Source organism: Conger conger, chromosome 10 (genome assembly GCF_963514075.1).
Source record: "Conger conger chromosome 10, fConCon1.1, whole genome shotgun sequence".
Classification (NCBI taxonomy): domain Eukaryota; kingdom Metazoa; phylum Chordata; class Actinopteri; order Anguilliformes; family Congridae; genus Conger; species Conger conger.
The window spans coordinates 12,395,458-12,414,865 of record NC_083769.1 but is presented as its reverse complement, the minus strand read 5'-3'; the positions used below and the strand labels follow the sequence as shown (position 1 = coordinate 12,414,865).

General features: G+C 40.2%; 1 protein-coding gene across 2 annotated transcripts in view; it reads left to right on the top strand.

Annotated features, from left to right (window-relative positions):
• e2f1 (E2F transcription factor 1) overlaps positions 1-3,472 on the top strand; it is a 29,907-nt gene extending 26,435 nt beyond the window's left edge. For both annotated transcript variants that reach the window (XM_061258402.1, XM_061258403.1), the window contains exons 13-14: positions 477-616; positions 1,314-3,472. In XM_061258402.1, the coding sequence (XP_061114386.1) occupies positions 477-616; positions 1,314-1,467 (294 nt within the window). In that variant the 3' untranslated portion in view covers positions 1,468-3,472. The remainder of the gene's footprint in view (positions 1-476; positions 617-1,313) is intronic.
• The last annotated feature ends 15,936 nt before the right edge of the window (positions 3,473-19,408 follow it).

Genomic DNA, 19,408 nt, shown 5'->3' with positions numbered 1-19,408 from the left:
TTGATATTAGTGAAAATGCTATGAGGCAGTAGGCCTACTGTATGAATTAAACATGCCTGTTTTCTTTGCCTTCTGATGTTTAAAAATGGAAAAAAATGTCATTACAGCTTTTGGAATTTCTGAAGTAATTTGTATTAATCAGAATTTTTAAACCCTACAATAGTTTTTTACGTTTTTTGTATTATTTGTCAGCTGTAGTTTACATAACTAATTATAAGAAAAACGGGGGTTAATCTTTTTAAAATACATTTTATTTTAATTAATTTGAAGTCAGCATATGGAGTTCTGGAAGTGCACTGTGGATTTGTTCCATCAGGGCCTCAGTCTCAGTGACAAGGCATCAGTGACAATAATTCAGAATCCATTTTGAGTATCTCAAATACTTCCAGATCTTTTAGGCGACGTAACTCTTCACAAATAGTGACAGATGTTCTCTGAAGTGAATTTGGGGAGGTTAACAAGCTTGTTTTGTCTAGGTTGCTGATGGAGACGACCTGGTGCAGAACAAGGATCACACGGTCCTGGTTGCCTTCACCAACCCATTCAGCACACCCTTGTGCAGTGCCATGCTAACCGTCGAAGGCTTTGGTCTTATAGAACAGAAAGTACAATCAATGTAAGTGCTGTAAATGAAAATGATGTTCTATATAGCGTCTCATATTGTCAGAATTGTAAATATTTTTAGTTTTTTCTTTAATTGAAGGCCATCATCCATCATCAATAGAATACTACAAGTTTTTCCTGAAGCATTGTCTTTTTGAGACAATGACATTCCATTTTTATTGACATTCTATTTTTTACAATAAAACAGTACTATATTGTGGCCAAACTTCAGCTGGAAGAAGCCTGACAAGCAGTTCCCAACCACATATACTGTAATATAGGGAAGCAGAAAGGACTTAACAAAAATAATAATGAACACATTTCCCTTCTATAATAATGAGCAAATGCCTCTTCAATAATAATGAACACAATTATTTTCTATAATGAACAAATGCCTATTCTATAATAATTATTTTCAATAATAAAGGAAACAGTTTCCTCCTTCCTGCCTAAAATATGAATATGGGTTCTGCTACATGAACACTAAATGACCTCAAACCAAACTGCAGTGCAAGGCCATCAGTCTTCCCAACGATAGGCCCTAAAGCCCTGACAAAAGCGAAACAGTGGAAGTTTGCTCTGCTGCAAACCAAAATCGAGGACAAAATCCCAAAATTTAAGCGAAAAAAGGAAATAACTCATGAGGCCCTACTAGCCAGCACCAGAAACCCTAGCTTCAGAGAATCACCCTCTCCCTCTCTCCCTCCCAGAGTCTACCTCCTACAGCCTGGGAAGACCATGGAGGAAACGGTCACCATAACTCCCAAGGAGGTTGGCACCAAGATCCTGCAAGCCAGCCTGGTGTTCAAGAACAGTCCAGCGGTCATCAGAAGCTTCCACGTAGTCTCGGTCTCAACGCTGTAGGCCCTGGCTCCCTGTGCAGACATGTACCACTTTGAAGGGAATCACTTCATCCGTTTCTGGATTTCAGACCAACTTCTGCTCTATATTATTTAAGTAGCCCAATCATTATGTGATATAAACAGCAGCTGATAAATGTTCTTGTCGCATAGCATTTTATTGTGGTGAGTGAGTAATTTATGAGTGAATCAGTCATGGTTTGTGTGGCTAATTAGCTTATTGAGCCGAGGTAACTGGTGGCCGCAAAATCCTGCATGCACACCAGTCTTCCAGGACTGGAGTTGCCCATCCCTGCTATAATCTTATATACACACTGGTCCTTAAGGACTGGAGTCGCCCATCCCTGCTATTATCCTGCATACATACCGGTATACATGCATCAATCCAGAGACCTTTCTTTGGGTCTTGTGTTACCAGTAGTGTCCACCAGGGGCCAGCATTGAGATGCTTTTCATGTTCATCAAGGGGCTCTTCTTCTGATCATGAGGCCATTCTGCTGAGGGTTGGAATGCGAAAGCGTTGTACCTACTGCTATATCCAGCATGCAAGCCCCTTCAGAACAGCCTTCACTGTTAAATTGGGAGTGTAATGCTGTAAAATGAGTTTGAGATCCCTGCCTTTAAATGATTGTGTTGTCATGATGGAACCACATCAAACACAAACCTACTTCATACTATGATTATATTATATAATATATTATATTCAATAACTATATGCATATGCTGTAGAAGCCAGATAAAGTATATTTAATTCGAGAATGCGGCTAAATGTTTGCTCAACCAGCATTGGCCTCTCTTATGAGCCCAACATGGAATCTGGTCTCTGGATTGATAACCTCCCCCAAAGGCCATGATTGATGCCCTTCTCGATGCCTGAGCTTTTTAATGTGGAGGGAGGGGTATGTGGATGAAAGTGCTAATGTATAGTGAGCTATCCATTCCTTGCTCCTGACCTGTAGAAGTTATGAATTCCCAATCTTTCCTTAGTGCAAGAAAACATCAGCGCTTCCTTTTGCAGAAAGGCAGGAAGGGAGGCAAAGCCAGAGTTTCTTTTAGTCTTGTGTTACCAGCAGTGTCCACTGGGGGTCAGCATTGAGCTGCTTTTCATGTTTTTTTTATCAGCAGTGACTCCAGGTCTTCAGTCTCCTGCCCTCCTGCACCGACATGACTCATGCAACACTGAATGAAAGAAGATGCCAAACCACAGCTTGTCTCTCCAAAAGTAATCCCAAGAATGAGCCAAGACCAATAGAAAGAAGAATATTCTAAAAACAACAGTGATAAAATAAAATAGAACAGACCTGGATGCAAGCCTAAAGTAAAGACGGGCCAAACTTTTATATAGTTGAAGGGACCAACCCATACAGGAACCAAATAAAACTCGTACTGTACATTTTCTAAAGTAAATTACAGACAGTCACCTGTTCTAGCTCATGTATATGATTTACGATTCTCAAAAACTGAACTGTACCCCTGACAAAACAAGTTTCAGCCCATCCCTTAAGAAAATTAACCTAACAGTTTCCTGTTGGACTGCACTCAAAGCTATGGGCTATAGTGGTACAAACCTTCACACAATGATGTTCCTGTGTCTGCAACCTTTACCCACCCAGCACTGTTCCCTGTTGTTTCTCTCACTTCCCCATTCAGGGCCTATTTCTTTCAGAATGATACTACTTTAGCTCACATTCGCTGAAGGGGTTCTTAGCCTTCCAACCCAAATAATTTGTGACTAAAGAGCCGCTGTTGATAAGGGTCAGACAGCACACAGCAAATAGTTAATGTGAAACACCACATGGTTTTCTCCTGGTTTGTAAGCAGAGTGAAGCTTTGGCCCTCCTGTTCTGCATTCTGAGGCATTAAAATGGTAAATGGACTGCATATATATAGCATTTTTTTCCCCAAAGCACAATTGATGCTTCTCATTCACCCATTCACACACCAACAGCGATTGGCTGCCATGAAAGGGTACAGTTGTGTTCAAATAAATATCAGTGCGTTAAAAAAAGTGCAATTGCTTTTAGTTCCATATTTCAAATATAGTGGAAACATTACACAATCAATTCCAATTCAAAGCATTTACACATTTTATCAAGTCTGCGTTATTCTTTAACAGGAAGCAAAGAAACGGAATATTAGTCTGTTCAAAAAAAAGGCAGGGTAGACATTTTTCTCTTCAAACTAAAACACTGTATAAACTGAAGAATATCTTTTAACAATTTAACTTCACTTTAAATAACTGAACTAATATTTAGTTGCATTTCTACTGCGCATCTGCGTTGCATCGAGTCAACCAACTTCTGGCACCTAGAAACAGGTATTTGAGCCCAGGATAAACAAACTACATTTCACAGTCCCTGAGAATTTTTAGGTTTTGCTTCAGGAACTGCATTTTTAATGTCACCCCACGTTTTCAATGGGGTTGAGGTCTGGGGATTGAGCTGGCCAATCCTTTTTGTCTGGAACCAAGATGGGTCGTCTGACATACTGTTGACTACCACTAGACCTGAAAAGAACAATTTTACTTTTATCAGTCCACAGAATGTTACGCCATTTCTCTTTGGGCTAATTGATGTGTTCCTTGGGAAATTTAAACTGATTCTGCACACGCCGTTTTTTCAACAATGGTGCTTTACGGGGCTTCTTGCTGATAGCTTAGCTTCAATTAAACATCTTCTGACTGTAACAGCACTTACAGGTCATTGTAGATCATCTTTGATCTTTCTGGAGCTGATGAATGGCTGAATCTTTGCCATTCTGACTATTCTTCGATCCGTTTTAACAGTAGTTGCTCGTTTTCTTCTGCGTGTTCCGGGTTTTTGCTGCCATTTTTAAGCATTTGAGATCATTTTAGCTGAGCATCCTATAATTTGCTGCACTTCTTTATACGTTTTCCTCTCTCCAATCAACTTTTTAATGAATTGACGTTGTTCCTCTGAACAATGTTTGGAATAGCCCATTTTACTTAGCAAATCAGAAGGAAGTATATTTTAGAACAATGTGCGAAACATTTGCTTCCCTTCTTCCTTAATAAAGGACAATTAATGACACCGTTTTTTTCACAGAATGAATGAATTCTCTAATTAAACTCCACACTGCTATTATTTTGAAAACGCCCCCTTTCAATGAATGGGTCACTCAGCGTGCATGTCATGCCAGTTGGGTCTGTTGTTTTTCTATTCCACTACTACATCTACAAGTAAATTATTTGCCATGCAGAAATATCACTACTAATAATAACATTGGTTCATCACGCTACTGATGCTATTTTCTTGAACACAGCTGTACCAACCAGCTCATGTTGAAGTTTTATTAAACTTTTATTAAAACTGGGAATGTTTAGAATGACATTGAGAATCATGTGCAAAAATACCCTTTCTCTAAATGTTTCTATATATCTATATACTATATTTTAAATGCTGTTTAGTACTACAATGATAAGTCATAATGTTTAAAGGATCATTTTAATGCTGTTAAAATGAATAGTCAGCATGAGTGATTAAAAATGTGATGTTTGTATGACAAATGATTGGTTCGCTATTTTGCATAAAGGCTAGGATATTTCCTACTGTTACTTTGGAATTCTCTGGTCTCTTGAAGCTTCTTGCACAGAGCACAAAGATTCCCCAGATTAATCTGTTTTATTTTAAACTAAAGATTTCTACTTTGAAAAACTTTGACTCTGAATGCTTCATCAACATCACTGCTGCCGAACAACTTCACCCAACTAAAAGGGACGAGGAGGAACAGCGACAGAAATATTTCCTCCATACTCATCAGGAGCATTTGGCGGTGTCCCACCCAGGGCGGAATCGAACCAACAACTCTCTGACTGCCAGATGACCGCTATTTTCTCTGAACAGCCTTTAAAGGCTTATAAAAGGTTTATAAAAATATATTCTATGAAAAGAAACTCCAAAAGAAAATAAATATGAACAGTTTAAAAAAAACTACTTGAAGAAATATTATGAAATACATACAATACAAAGACTGGGCTTAATGGAGCAGTAAAGTGGTGGAGCCTCACGTTTTCTGGAGTCCATACATTAAGGGGGGCTGGAAGTAGTATGGCTGTAGGGGCGGCAGCCATGGGACCAGTCCTGGTGCATGGTAGACAGGCACCATCTGAGATGCCATGCCGGCTGGACACCGTAGCAGGAAGGTATACCAAGCTGATCGTAAGTCGTACGTCTTGGTGGGTGTCTCTCTCTTTGTGGCCGCTGGTGGGACAGATCCCCAGGTTCAGCAGCAACGCTCAATGAGGGCAAGGCCTGTGGTGAGTGCTCATCAGACAAATTCCCAGCAGGTAAGTGTACTTCCTCACCCAGCAGGTAAGTGTACTTCCTCACCCAGCAGATTTTCCGCAGGCTCATTGAAATCCTTCAACTGATCTCCTCCAAAAGGCTGTGATGGTGGCACAACGGGAGCTGGCGTTTCAACTCTCTCTTCTGCTGGTGGGTGCCTATATTCAAGCTCCATGACTCACCAAATGTCTCGTTTCTTTCTGCTGACACTGTGGGCCCCCGGAGTGGCTCATAACGAAGTTCATACTCATCCCCACTGTCCTCATGAAATTCGAGATTTTTTTTGAGATGCAGACTGGTGTCTCTCTTTCAGTTTCCCTTTGTTGTTTTTCGCCAACTCTGGCTGTGTCTGAAAAGGTAAGTGATCACAGGACATTAGCAAGTTTCTGTGCAGAAGTCTGGAATGTCCCTTACCCTTTTCTGGTCTCACTTCATAAATTGGCAGATCTGACCCGATTTGTTTCACTACTGTGTGAACTGTGTCCTCCCAATAATTCTGGAGTTTACCTGGTCCAGAGCTTTCCAGAGCTCCGCTGGGTGTCAAATCTTTAATCAGTACACGCTCACCCGGTTGTAGCATTAGCTTCTTACTTTTGAGTCATGGTACCTTTTACTCCTGTCAGCAGCCTTTTGAGAACTTTGGTTGGCAATGGCGTATGCCTCCTCCATACCCCGTTTCCATTTGTGTACATAATGCCACTGGAACCTGACCCTGTGTACAGTCCAAAAAACATGTCAATTGGAAGCCTGGGTGATCTCCCATACAGAAGATAAAATGGTGAGTAGCCAGTCACTGCACAACGCGTACAGTTATAAGCATGAATCAGTTTATTCAGGGACTCCTACCAGTTTGATTCCTGTGTCTCAGTCAGTGTCTTAAGCATTTGAAGCAATGTTCTGTTCATCCATTCCACTTGACCATTCCCGATCGGGTGATAGGGCGTTGTTCTTGACCCAGAAAAACAAAAATCGGTCAAGGTAAATCCCTGATGGTAAGCCTTCCCCTAATCAAGGGGATAAAACCAGGACTTACCACCCAGATTACTCAGAATGTCCTGGACCTGAGGGATAGGCTGCCGGTCAGGATGGGTCTTACTGTTCAGGTCTCGGTAATCGATGCACTGCAGTGTGCCATCCAGTGTGCCATCCCTTTTCCTAACACACACAACAGGTGAGGAGTAGGAAGAGTTTGATTTTCTGACCAATCCCTGCGCTATCAGGTCATGGAGGTAACCCTTAATTTCCTGGTACAGGGGGTTAGGCACTGAACTGTATGCATATTTGACTGGTTCAGTGTCTTTGATGGAGATGGTCATATGCAACTTTTCAATATTGCCAATATCCTCATCTGACTTTGAGAAGGATTTACACTGTTGCCTAAGCAACGGTTTCACTAACCGTCTCTGATCCTCACAAAGGTGACTTACATTTTACATTTTACATTTTAGTCATTTGGCAGTCTACAGGTGGAGCCCACTGTTCACTGGCATTACTTGTGGTTTTAACATTGGTGTGACTCACCGTGGCTGGTGTCTCGACGTTCTCAAAAATCTGAATGGGCAAAACTGTCATAATGGTCTGTGCAGTGACAATTACAGTGCGCCCTGGAAAAACAATGTCATGATCAGTTGGATTTGAAACGTCAATTGTAATGACTGGCAATACACCTCTCTTGACTGTGACGAGTGTATCATAAAACTCAAGATCATCTGGCCACTGTGGCTTCTGGTCTGGCTGAAATAGCATGGTCGTATCCTCTTTAAAAGGCTGCGCAGCTACACGGCAACTAATCTGCATGATACTGCGTTTTGAAACTGCAGTCCCTTCTTTATTTGTTTTTACTGTATACTCATCTTCTTGCTCTGCACTAACAGCCTTTATAAAAGCTCCTACCTTGTTTCTTTTAAGACTTGGGAAAGCTTTCCTAACTGTGCTATGCAGCTTAGTCGTTTCAGTCCTTGTTCAATAACATTAAAACCTATAATGGGATGAGACAGGTACCAGCCTTTCATTACCAGAACTGGAACGATCAGTTCTTTTGCTTGGTCAGTTTCAGAGGCTAGCCGGAAAAGTCATTTCAATCCATCCCGAGTAGGGCATTTCAGTTCCATTGGCAGCGGTTAATGTCAAATTATGCGTTGATTCAAGGATCTCAGAAACGTCCCTCAGCCTTGTAGCTGGTAAGTATTCTTCATTCCATCTTTCATCGATTATTGACATCTGAGAGCCTCTGTCCCATAGAGCTTGCAGGTGGTGACCATTCAGATAACATTCTACCAGACACCGTTGGCTGACAAATGAGGTAACTTTGTGGGGGTGGCCAATTTGATCTAAAGAGGGCGCAGTATTGGCACCTCCCCTTTTACAGGAAGTAATTTCTCTGGGGTTTGGCAGGCGAGTGCATTTATTCCTGTGTTCAGTCCATTTTTGTCTTCGACATGGTTTTGAACAATAAAGGTTCTCTCTACAAGATACTGTTTTAGTTTGTCAGGCGAGTCGACACTGCCACAATTTGCAGTTTTGGGACTCTTGCTAGTTGTTAACACCCGTCCTGTGGTGGTAACCGTTCCGTGTTTAAAGGGGTCTCTCTAGACGGTCTGATCCCTCTAAGTTTGCATCCAGCTTGGAAATGTTCTCCACTTCCATATCGGTAACAGTGCGTGCAGCGTTCATTCACTCCTGTCTGTCTGGCAGACAAAAACACCTCCGTGGAACACAAACAGGTGAACTGTTGGTAAACTGATTAGGTCCATACTGCACTGCACTGGAGCAGGTGCTTAAGACTGAATATAGCTGCTCTAATACTGCTGCGGTGAAACAAAGCACTGAGGGTTTCTATCTGGTCTAGCTGCAGGTGGAGTATAGGACTGTGGCTGAAACCTTGCCTGCTGTAGAGTCTCTTTAATCTGAGCACTCTCTGCACTGAGACCTTTTAAAGTTGCTACACCTGTCTTAAGCTCTTGTATATCTGTCAAAAGTTCAGGGGAAAACTTTGGTTTGGCTTCCTTCACAGGGCACTTCACAGGTAAGCCATCTTCTGACTGCACTTACACTTGTGGCTGATTCCAGGGTGCAATGTTTCTTTTTGTTTATTCTTTCAGTCTCACTAGCACAGGCAACGTTTAAACTTTCGTTTAAGACTCATCTGAGGTCTCAGTATCCCGCAGGATTCTGGAAACCGGTAAGTAATGTCTTTAAACACATCGTGTCGTGCTTAAGCCCTGACTCGGACTCGTGGGACACAAACAGTACTTTCTGCCTCAAATCTAAAACTCTGAGGGTTGGAGCGTGGGGAGAGTCAGGTGGGGTTTTCCTTCCAAGTAGCTGCGTAACTGTGAGTCTGGAGAAATGGCTCTAATTACAGCATCTACTAACTCTATTTCAAGATAACCTCAGTTTAGCCCATTCGCAATCTGATGAGCAAGGCTAGAAAATGTCAATTTATCTCCCTGGCCTGGTTCACCTATTTGACCCGAGATTTTAAAATCTTTGCACCAACATGGGCTTGGCTGCTGTGGCTGAGCACTGAATGATGGCTGCATGTTGACTTGTGGGCTAACATTAGGTTGGGCCTGGCACCGAGACTCATGAAAAGTAGCATTGACAGGGGTGAACTGCTCAATTTCCACCTCTTCCTCAGTTTGGGCTGCTCCATTATCTGTGCCAGTGGTCAAACTTGCAATTTTGTCTTTCAATGGTAGCAATTTTGCCATGCCTCTGCCTGTTGTTCTTCGAAGGCTGTCATCATGTGGACAGGACAGGACCTTTACAGTGCAGGAGATGACTCTGAACTGAAAGGCCTTTAATGTGCCTGATGATCTCTGGTTGGTCTCAGGCAACATAGTCAACCACCATCTTCCAGCTCTCCTTTAACAGCAACACCTTCCTCACTGTTGTATTTTCGGGGATTCCACTGTCATGGTAGGACCGCCAGGCTGTAGGGACCGGACACCTGAAGAGAGATCCCAGCGGTGCCTCCAAAATGTTGTACCCCTGAATAGGGGGAGGAAATAATAATTGTGACTCAAGACAAGTGTTTATCCACTGATGGCTTTATCACGAATCAATAAGTAATAAACAATACATTTTTCCAGTGTTCAATCTCTTATCATAGGAACACCATAGAATTCCATTCCTAATTCAAAATAACATTTGTTTACATTTTGTTCCAGTATAAAATAATTGTCTAAAGTCCATCCTTGTTATCTTACATAAAATTTTATGTTTTGGCAGTTCAAAACTTCTAGCTATAAATATAGCAAACTGTGTGGCTTTAGCTATCTTAGCTAGGTACATACCGTATTTTATCTGAGACCCATTTCTCTGAAATAACCTAGGTAAGGGTCTTACTTCATCTTCTCCAACACACAATTAAGTACAAGGTATTAAACCGATTCATCGGCGTGATATATCCAGCAATGTGCAAGCTAGCAAGACGCGTGATTCACATATGCTTAATTTCAGTATTAGCTGGACGCTAAAATAAACCGCATGCTATTCTTCTTTCAATTTCAGAATAAACCTTGACGAAAACATCATGAAAACGCTCAGTTACATTCCTAACATATACACAAATAACTTGCAACTGTTTTAACTGCAATAATTACCTGAATAGGGCGACAAAATAATAATTGTGACTCAACACAAGTGTCTCTCCACTGATGGCTTTATCAGGAATGGAGAAATTGCGCGAGTTCTCCCCCTACAGCACAAAGGCAGGCATGAGCAATCAATATCAGGTAAGCAGAATAAGACCGTTTTGCAGATCACGGATAATACGATTATATCTTAACTTTTAACTTCATCACATTTTTAAACCTTGCAAGTTATTAGTGTATTACTGCTTTTCACTTGCCACACTTGCACAGAGCACAAAGATTCCCCAGATTAATCTGTTTTATTTCTAGTTTCTAGATTTCTAGTTTTAAAAAATTAGACTGAATGATTCATCAACATCGCTGCTGCTGAACAACTTCACCCAACTAAAAGGGACGAGGAGGAACAGTGACAGAAATATTTCCCCCACAATCTGGAGCATTTGGGGGTGTCTCACCCAGGCCGGAATCAAACTCTGACTGCCAGGTGACCGCTATTTTCTCTGAACAACCTTTAAAGGCTTCTAAAAGGTTCATAAAAATATATTCAGGGGCGGTACGGATGGTGCAGTGGGTAGCACTGCCGCCTCACAGCAAGGAGTGTGTGAGTGAATGGTGTGTGTGCCCAGCGATGGACTGGGGACCTGTCCAGGGTGTATTCCTGCCTTTCCTGCCCAATGTATGCTGGGATAGGCTCCAGCCCCCCTGTGAGCCTGTTCAGGATAAGTGGGTTAGGATAATGAATGAATGAATGAAAAATATATTCTATGAAAAGAAACTCCATAAGAAAATAAATATTAACAGTTTAAAAAAAAACTACTTGAAGAAACAAGTGAAGAAACTACAAGTGAACGAACAAGAGAGCCAAACAAAGGATTTTTTTTAACAAATGGAGCCAAAAGATCTGACTCACCTAAATGAATGAACGTTCCCATCACTAGTTCAGACCAACTCCCAGCTCAACATGGTTGAGCTAGGTGACCAGTTCAGACCAGCTGCCATCTTGACATGGATCTCAGGAGAGAAAAAAGAGAAAGTGGACCGGAAGAGAAAGGCAGCAGATTTGGATACCTTTTTTTTGTTTGTTTTTTTTTGCAATTGGCACATAATAATCAGTGACCAGTACACCAAATATTTTTTGCAAATAAACTGTAGCCCATATTTAACAGGTAATATGAAGGCCTGCACAAATTGGATCTGTAGAAAGAACATAATTCGCAAATACTAATGTTATGTTATGTTATTCTTTGAATTTGTTAATTTGTTGCCAAGTTAGCTGAAAAGTCAGTTGCGTTTTATTGCAATGCTGTTGATTCGCAACATATCTTTATCTTCATGTTCTGAAGGAAGTGGGGAGATGACTCAAAATAGCTTCCAGTCAAGAACAGATGTGAAACAACAGCAGGCTCCCGGCAGTTTCAGTGGGACAGCCTAGCGCAAGTACTAATCTTAAAGCATGTGATTATTTGCAGAAGAGAAAGCAAGGTATCTGGGGGACATGGTCAGAACATGCAAGTTCACAGGCACTTCCAAGAGACTTCTGAGTTGATTTAAAAAGAAACCAAAAGCAATTAAGACAGTTGTGTGTTTTATTGCATGCAAAATCTCACCAAAAGCTGAAAATATAAAGCCCTCACAAAGTTCTTAAATATATAGTATATTCATCAAAACACATTCCACTGGTTTAATTTTCCACATAACATCCACAGAATCATATTAAGATGCTAGAAATAAATATTAAAATATACAGTGAGCTCCATAATTTATGGGACAAAGACCTTTTCTTTCTAAATTTGGCTCTCAAACAATTCACCCGTGGTTCAATTCACATTCTCAGCTTCTGTAAAAAGGTATTTTTTATTTTAATTTCACCATGTAGGAATTACAGCTCTCTTTTTTTTTTTTACATAGGTAGTCCCTCCCATTTCAGGGCACCATAATGTTTGGGACAAATGGCTTCACGTGTTTCTGATTAGTCTTGTGTGTTGAATCGCTTCCTTAGTGCAGGTAGCTGTAAGAGAGCTTCCAGTATGAGGTCTTGATTCGAGCTTTCGATGGCCTTTGGAGTCTGCTACATGAGAACCACAGTCGTGCCAATGAAAGTCAAGGAAATAATTTTTTATTTTTTTTTAAAGAGACAAGGCCAAATCAAATTGATATCATGGCACATCTCTACTGGTATATCATTTATACAGGTATACTGCCGGAGTGGCCAGCTCACACTGCACATGCTCTTACCCAGTTAAGTGGAAGAGGGGGTGGTGGTGCATATATGTATATAAGTCAGGAGTGGGGGACAGAGGTACCAAGCGCAGACTCAGGGGTAACGAAAATGGCAGGTTTAATTGCAAAGGTAGATAAAGGGGCAGACAGAGCGTAATCCAAGAACAGGGAAAGTTCACAAACCGGGTGGTCAGTCCAAACAGCGCAGAGGTACTGATATCATGATCCAGAAAGAGAGAGACCACAGAGCCAGGCAGGAGTCAGAACAGAAATTCATGAATCCAAAAAACAGAGCAGAAAATAACAAAACAAAACAAAAAATAAACAGACAACAGAGGCTGGAATGGAATGGAACCACAGGGGGAACATAACTACCGAACTAGCAACACTGAACTGAAAAAGATAGGCTACCGACAAATTAATTAAACGATAATCAGGTATAAGTGCTGGGGGAACAGGTAGCATGTACATACACCTCAAAAAAACTTCAAAGGAATTTAGGAAGAAATGAAATTTGAAATCGGATGATGAAAATGAGCTTAAAGTGCAGACAAATTGCAAAAAATAAATTAACGCAGTCCTGAAAAAGCGCTGTACAATAAATCGATATGGATGTAACTTCCCTTATTTCAAATCCAATGTTCTGGAGTACAGAGCAAAAATTGTTTCACTGTCCCAGTACTCTTTCATTTAATTGTATCGCTGAATATATTGAAAGAAGTTCACTCTTAAATATTGCCAAATTACAACATTTCTAATGGTTTGATCACCTTCAATAAAGGGTTCACAGCCCTGGTCCTGTTGATACGCAGGGTGTGCCATTTTCCATTTTCAGGAACCAATTTTGACTCAAGGAACCACGTGAGGTGTAATCAAATACTTTGTTTGACAATCTGTCAAACAAGTCTGTGGGGCGGCCTATAGCCAAGTGGCTAAGGTGCATGACTGGGGCAGTCTGTAGCCTAGCGGCTAAGGTGCATGACTGGGGCAGTCTGTAGCCTAGTGGCTAAGGTGCATGACTGGGGCAGTCTGTAGCCTAGTGGCTAAGGTGCATGACTGGGGCAGTCTGTAGCCTAGTGGCTAAGGTGCATGACTGGGGCAGTCTGTAGCCTAGTGGCTAAGGTACATGACTGGGGCAGTCTGTAGCCTAGTGGCTAAGGTACATGACTGGGGCAGTCTGTAGCCTAGTGGCTAAGGTACATGACTGGGGCAGTCTGTAGCCTAGTGGCTAAGGTGCATGACTGGGGCAGTCTGTAGCCTAGTGGCTAAGGTGCATGACTGGGGCAGTCTGTAAAGGGTGAGTCAACATGTCAGTGAGCTTTTTTTCTATGATAGGAAGGGATTTACAATGGTTTTGTAACAATGTTTGAACACAAAAATACCAATTGTACCTTTAATTATTTAATACATTTTCATAAACTTCAACAATTGTATTTTCCACAGCACTGGACCTATGAGTTTACCTGTACAAGTCAGTTCTGAAGTCATGCTCAACAGGATAACTGTGGAGACTGCTTCAGAATAGGAAATGAATAGAGTGGTCCAACAGCATATCATTATTTAATGGGCAACATATATAAAATAAATAAGATATGAAAAAAATAAAGTATGATATAGTGGGATATACATGTAGTTTAACATAGTATATTCCCTCACATATGAAGGTAAGGCTGCCCATGTTCCCCCATGTCCACTTATAGAACAGGACCTGCAATAACAGTGCATGCAAGGATTATGCAAATGTAATTTTTTTAAATGCGTGATTGTAACATAATATCAGTAACAGCACTTTAACTGATAAGGTTTTAACAACACCAATGCAAGAAAAATGGAAGACGAATCACTCTACACAATCACAGAGAATGATTATGAAAAAAAATAAACATAATAACTTACCTTGGTTTAATGGTGTTAACTGAACAGCTGAGTAGAAACAATGCTGGCCGATGACTGCTTCAGAACCTATTGCCAATAAATCAGAGGGGTTGAGGGAAAACATTGGAAGAACATATGGAGCTTGATCTCAATAGAGTGTAATGTATAAATGAAGACAACATCTGTCAAAGTATCATGGTTTTTAGTTCAGTGCCAAGGTAATTTGTCAATCCCAGGTGTGAATTTGTATTTTGACCTTCAGTTTCTGTAGTAAGGGGTATTTCCTCATACACAGCATCAGTTGGTAATCCATGATCTGGAGAAGAGAGGAAAAAAAAGCCAGAATTCAACAAACACTTGGCGCGCAGTATAACTGGAGCAGAACTCAGGAAAATCTATTCTCACCTGCACTTATGTAACATCCATTTAACCTGGAGTAAAACTCCTCCCCATCAAGCTGGTTTTTGATTTGAACTTCTGAAATTGCAAAGATAAATCATGACAAACCAGCAATGATAAATCATGACAAACCAGCAATGATAAACAATGCCACACCAGCAATGATAAACAATGCCACACCAGCAATGATAAACAATGCCACACCAGCAATGATAAACAAGGACACACCAACAATGATAAACAATGACACACCAGCAATGATAAACAAGGACACACCAGAATATTCACTTATCCCTTGAAAACTGTGTCCCCGATGGGCCATATATCCAACAATATATATTTATATATTTGTATACATATAAGAATACATGAATGTGTTCATAGATATAATAAATATAAAACTAAAATAAATAAAATAATCTAAAAAATATGAATGAATAAATCTGGTGATATAGAAATATATATGTACGTACAATTAATTTATGAAGTTATTTCTATTCATAAATATAATAATTTATGAAAGATTTATTTCCATTCTTATTTATAAAATTATTTCCATATAAACAGTATATGGAGCGCAAAAGTCTTAGACACCATAGATTTTTGAAATAAAATTTTGGTCTGTAATCTGAAAATGGAAAAAAATATATATATATCTTATTCAATTAATTGTGCATATATTTACATTTCTATACAAAATGTTCAGCTTTACTTGCAATGCTGATACATTAATAAAGTTGTTAAAGTGGATAGCCTAACGTATAGCTGTGGTAAGAGAGTACTACTACACACCTGATTTGCTGCATTTCTTAAAGCATTTGACTGCCAGCACCACCAGGCTTATGAAAATGATGACTGAACCAGAAACACCCACAATAAAGTACAGCCCTGCAGTGGAGGTAGAACAGGAAGATGTAATGAGACATAATATCATCTTTTGAATGTTTTCAAAACATTAAAACTCGATTCCAAACCTTTACCAATACAGGATTGCAAAATCAGCCTTGTGTATTCATGTACAGTATAGTGCCATCCAAAATTGTTCATAGCCCTGATAAAGATGAGCAAAGGCCCCATAAAATTAACTAAAGTTCAGCAAGAGAGCAGGCAACAAGCACAGAGCAAAAGGTCTGAAGGATATTAGTCAGTGGTCCTCCCCATACTGTATGATCACCAATCTCATGAAACACTACATAAGAGGGGCAGTAGTGTTATCTTTACAAAGAGGGGCTGCACAGAGTACTGAATAGTCCTGACACCTATCTCTTTGGAGCAAATGCATTAGTATAAAATTATATGATAATTTGTTTTGCTCATTTTAATTGAATAATTTAATAAATTTAATGAAGGGACATGAATGATTTTGTAAGAGATTGTGTTTCCTCTTTTATTGTGGGCCATAATTGCCAAAATATACAGTCATTAATAGTGACAATGGGCCTCATGCAAGAAGCACTCGTATGAACAGATTTGTTCTGCCATCACTTGTATTTTTTGTTATGTAGAAACAACATTTACAACTGGTCACGACCTGTCCTACGAATCAAGTAAATACGCATTCCATTAATTTCCTATGGAGAGGCTTGCAGTGCAGAAACTCAGCTCAAACTTTCAAAGTAGGCATTGCAGATCAAATATTAATCATTCAGCAACTGTATTGCTTATTTCTTACCACAAAATATATGTTTGTGGACTGTTTACGAGTCCTTTGTATGAAAAAAGAAAGAGAAATGTATGATAAGATGAAAAAAATGTTCTTGCATGAAGCCAGTTGTGTTAGACATTAGGGTACAATGGATATTTCACTGGATTTAACCTTTTACTTGTCTGTGGTCTTAATTATAAATTAAACTTACGAATATTAGTTGTCATGAAGCTTGCACTGATGAGAGAGTAGTACGTTCTGTCCGTCCTGTTTCCTTGACATTTGTATTCACCATCATAGGAGCCATTCCAAAATCCCACTGTGTGCCTCTCCCCAGTGTGGTTTACTGAGATCGGTGCTCCGTCTCTGTACCATATGTAGTTCCAGTTGGCTGAGGTTCCCTGAAGCTCACACCTCATTGTTAGACTGCCTTCAGTGATGATCAAGAAGATCTCCATCCATCCATTATCCAGGGTCATTACTGCCTGAGGCTGAGCTGCAAGATCCCATAATGCTTATCATCCAACTCAACATGTTATATGTGAAAACCAGTATCATCAATTGAGTCTGTGATCCACGAAGCCTTACACTACTGATTTAGAGCAAAAAGTTACTGTAGTTGGAGTGACAGGTTTCACTCCCACATGATACCAAAATAATTGAATTCCTCTTCACATTGGTGAGATTTGTTGATGGACAGCAGGTGAAAATCATTCCCTTCTTAACAGGTATAATTAGTGTGTTGCACTCTAGTCATAATATGACAAAGCCATGTTGTTGTTTGAACTAGTAATAATAATAAAGTAAATAATCTGACATAATCTGAATGGAACTAATAGGAATATTATGCCCAATATTGCATTAGGCTATTTCCATAATATTTTCACCGATTTTTACAGGCCTGACATCACAATCATACTCAGAACTGTGTCAAAGCCGTGATGAACAGTGACTTATTTCACTCTATAAGTTGATCTATCAAAACACCAAGGGGTAGGCCATTACTCTGCGGTGCCAGCGCTTTCTTGTAGAAAACGGCAAACTTCAGAGTTGTCACAAAAGGTTGTATGAAAACATGGATTAATTTGCATATTTCAGTGACTTCAGTGCTGTCATTTGCATAGACATTCCCATTCATTGCATTGTATTCCCATTGCACATGAAAAGGAGCTGAATGGACTCTCACTCACTCCTCATACACTAACTACTTTATGGCACCAATAATTGCCAAATGTTAGAATTTTTTTCTCAAAATCTGTGAAGGGAACAGCTTTTACTGGATTAATGTAAGGCAAGCCAGTCAAAGATCGTGGTAATTATTGACATGGGCTTTGTTCTTCAACCTTATCATTTAACTTTGGTTATGCAAATTGTTCAGAGAAAATCGATCATATTTACCTTGTATATTCAGTGTAGCAGCTCTGCTAATCAGAGAGTATACAGCATCTCTCTGAAGCTTTCCGCTGCAGGTGTAGAGTCCAGTATGTGACTGATCAGCAGAGAGGATTGTGTATGTGTCTCCATTTACACTCCTGGAGTCAGCCTCGTCTACAGGTAGTTCCTGTCCATCTCTGTACCATTCATATATCCACTCTGTAGAGCGGACCTGCATTACACACCTCAGAGTCACTGTTTCATTGGTGAAGACCTCTGTCCATCCAGACTGCACTGTCAGCTGGGCTTTTGGGAGAGCTGAAAATGAATATGACAGTGCATTGCTGTAAATGGAAGGCTTCAGAAGAAAACACTTATCACTGCAGTGGAAATGAAATGCTAACAATCTAGCTATTAAATTCATTCACTCAAGCTCTGGCCCCTCCCTCAACCTAATACACTTGAGCGACCCATCAACCAAGTCGCTCACAGTGAGAACACTGGGTTAGATATCCATAAACTAGAAATAATGTAATGATGGGCAGAGAGGGGCACTGATAATCAGTATCTCTCTTTTTATTCACCTCTTGGATACAAAAATAATTTTTGGGTTCTGGCTTCATTAAAATAAATCAGGTATGTCTGTGGCTGTCAATATTGAAAAACTTTTCACACTTACGTAAAACATTCAGGTTAACAGGACTGCTGGTTATGGACTGAACTGCTCTCCTTGTGAGTTTTCCTCTGCAGGTGTATGGTCCATTATGGGACTGATCAGCAGAGAGGATTGTGTATGTGTCTCCATTTACACTGCTGGAGTCAGCCTCGTCTACAGGAAGCTCCTGTCCATCTCTGTACCATTCATATATCCACTCTGCAGAGCTGCCCTGAATTATACACCTCAGAGTCACTGTTTCATTGGGGAAGACCTCTGTCCATCCAGACTGCACTGTCAGCTGTGTTTGAGGTATACCTGCAAATTAATACAGTTTAAAATGATAGCATCATACACATGCTTGATATTTTTCAAATTGATTTCAAATTGCAAAAAAATATTGATTTGATTCAGTTTTTAACTATTCTGCCAAATTACAAAAATGTCATTTAAAATGTATCGTATGTATATTTAGGACCATTCATTGAATTATTTTTGAAAGAATCTTATCTGTACAGAATGTTAGACAGGTGCCTAAGACTTTTGCACAGTACTGTATACAGAAACAGTGACAGAGTTCTCAGACACCGAAATCTCAGGTATCATGGAGTCTCACAAGGCTCTTAAATACGAGGGCGGTCTCCCACAACCATGCATTTAGTCTTGGTGAAACCCCACACTAATAGCACACATACAGTAACATTTATACAACTACAATACGCTTCTCGGCTCCACCACCGGTGCGGGAGCCCTAACAGGAAGCAAGATAAATACACAAACCGCCACAAAGATCTCCACTGGGAGGAGCGATGACTTCAAACTTGTGTATTTCACCTTAATGCTGTACATAGAAATAAACCTGCACTAAGAAGACA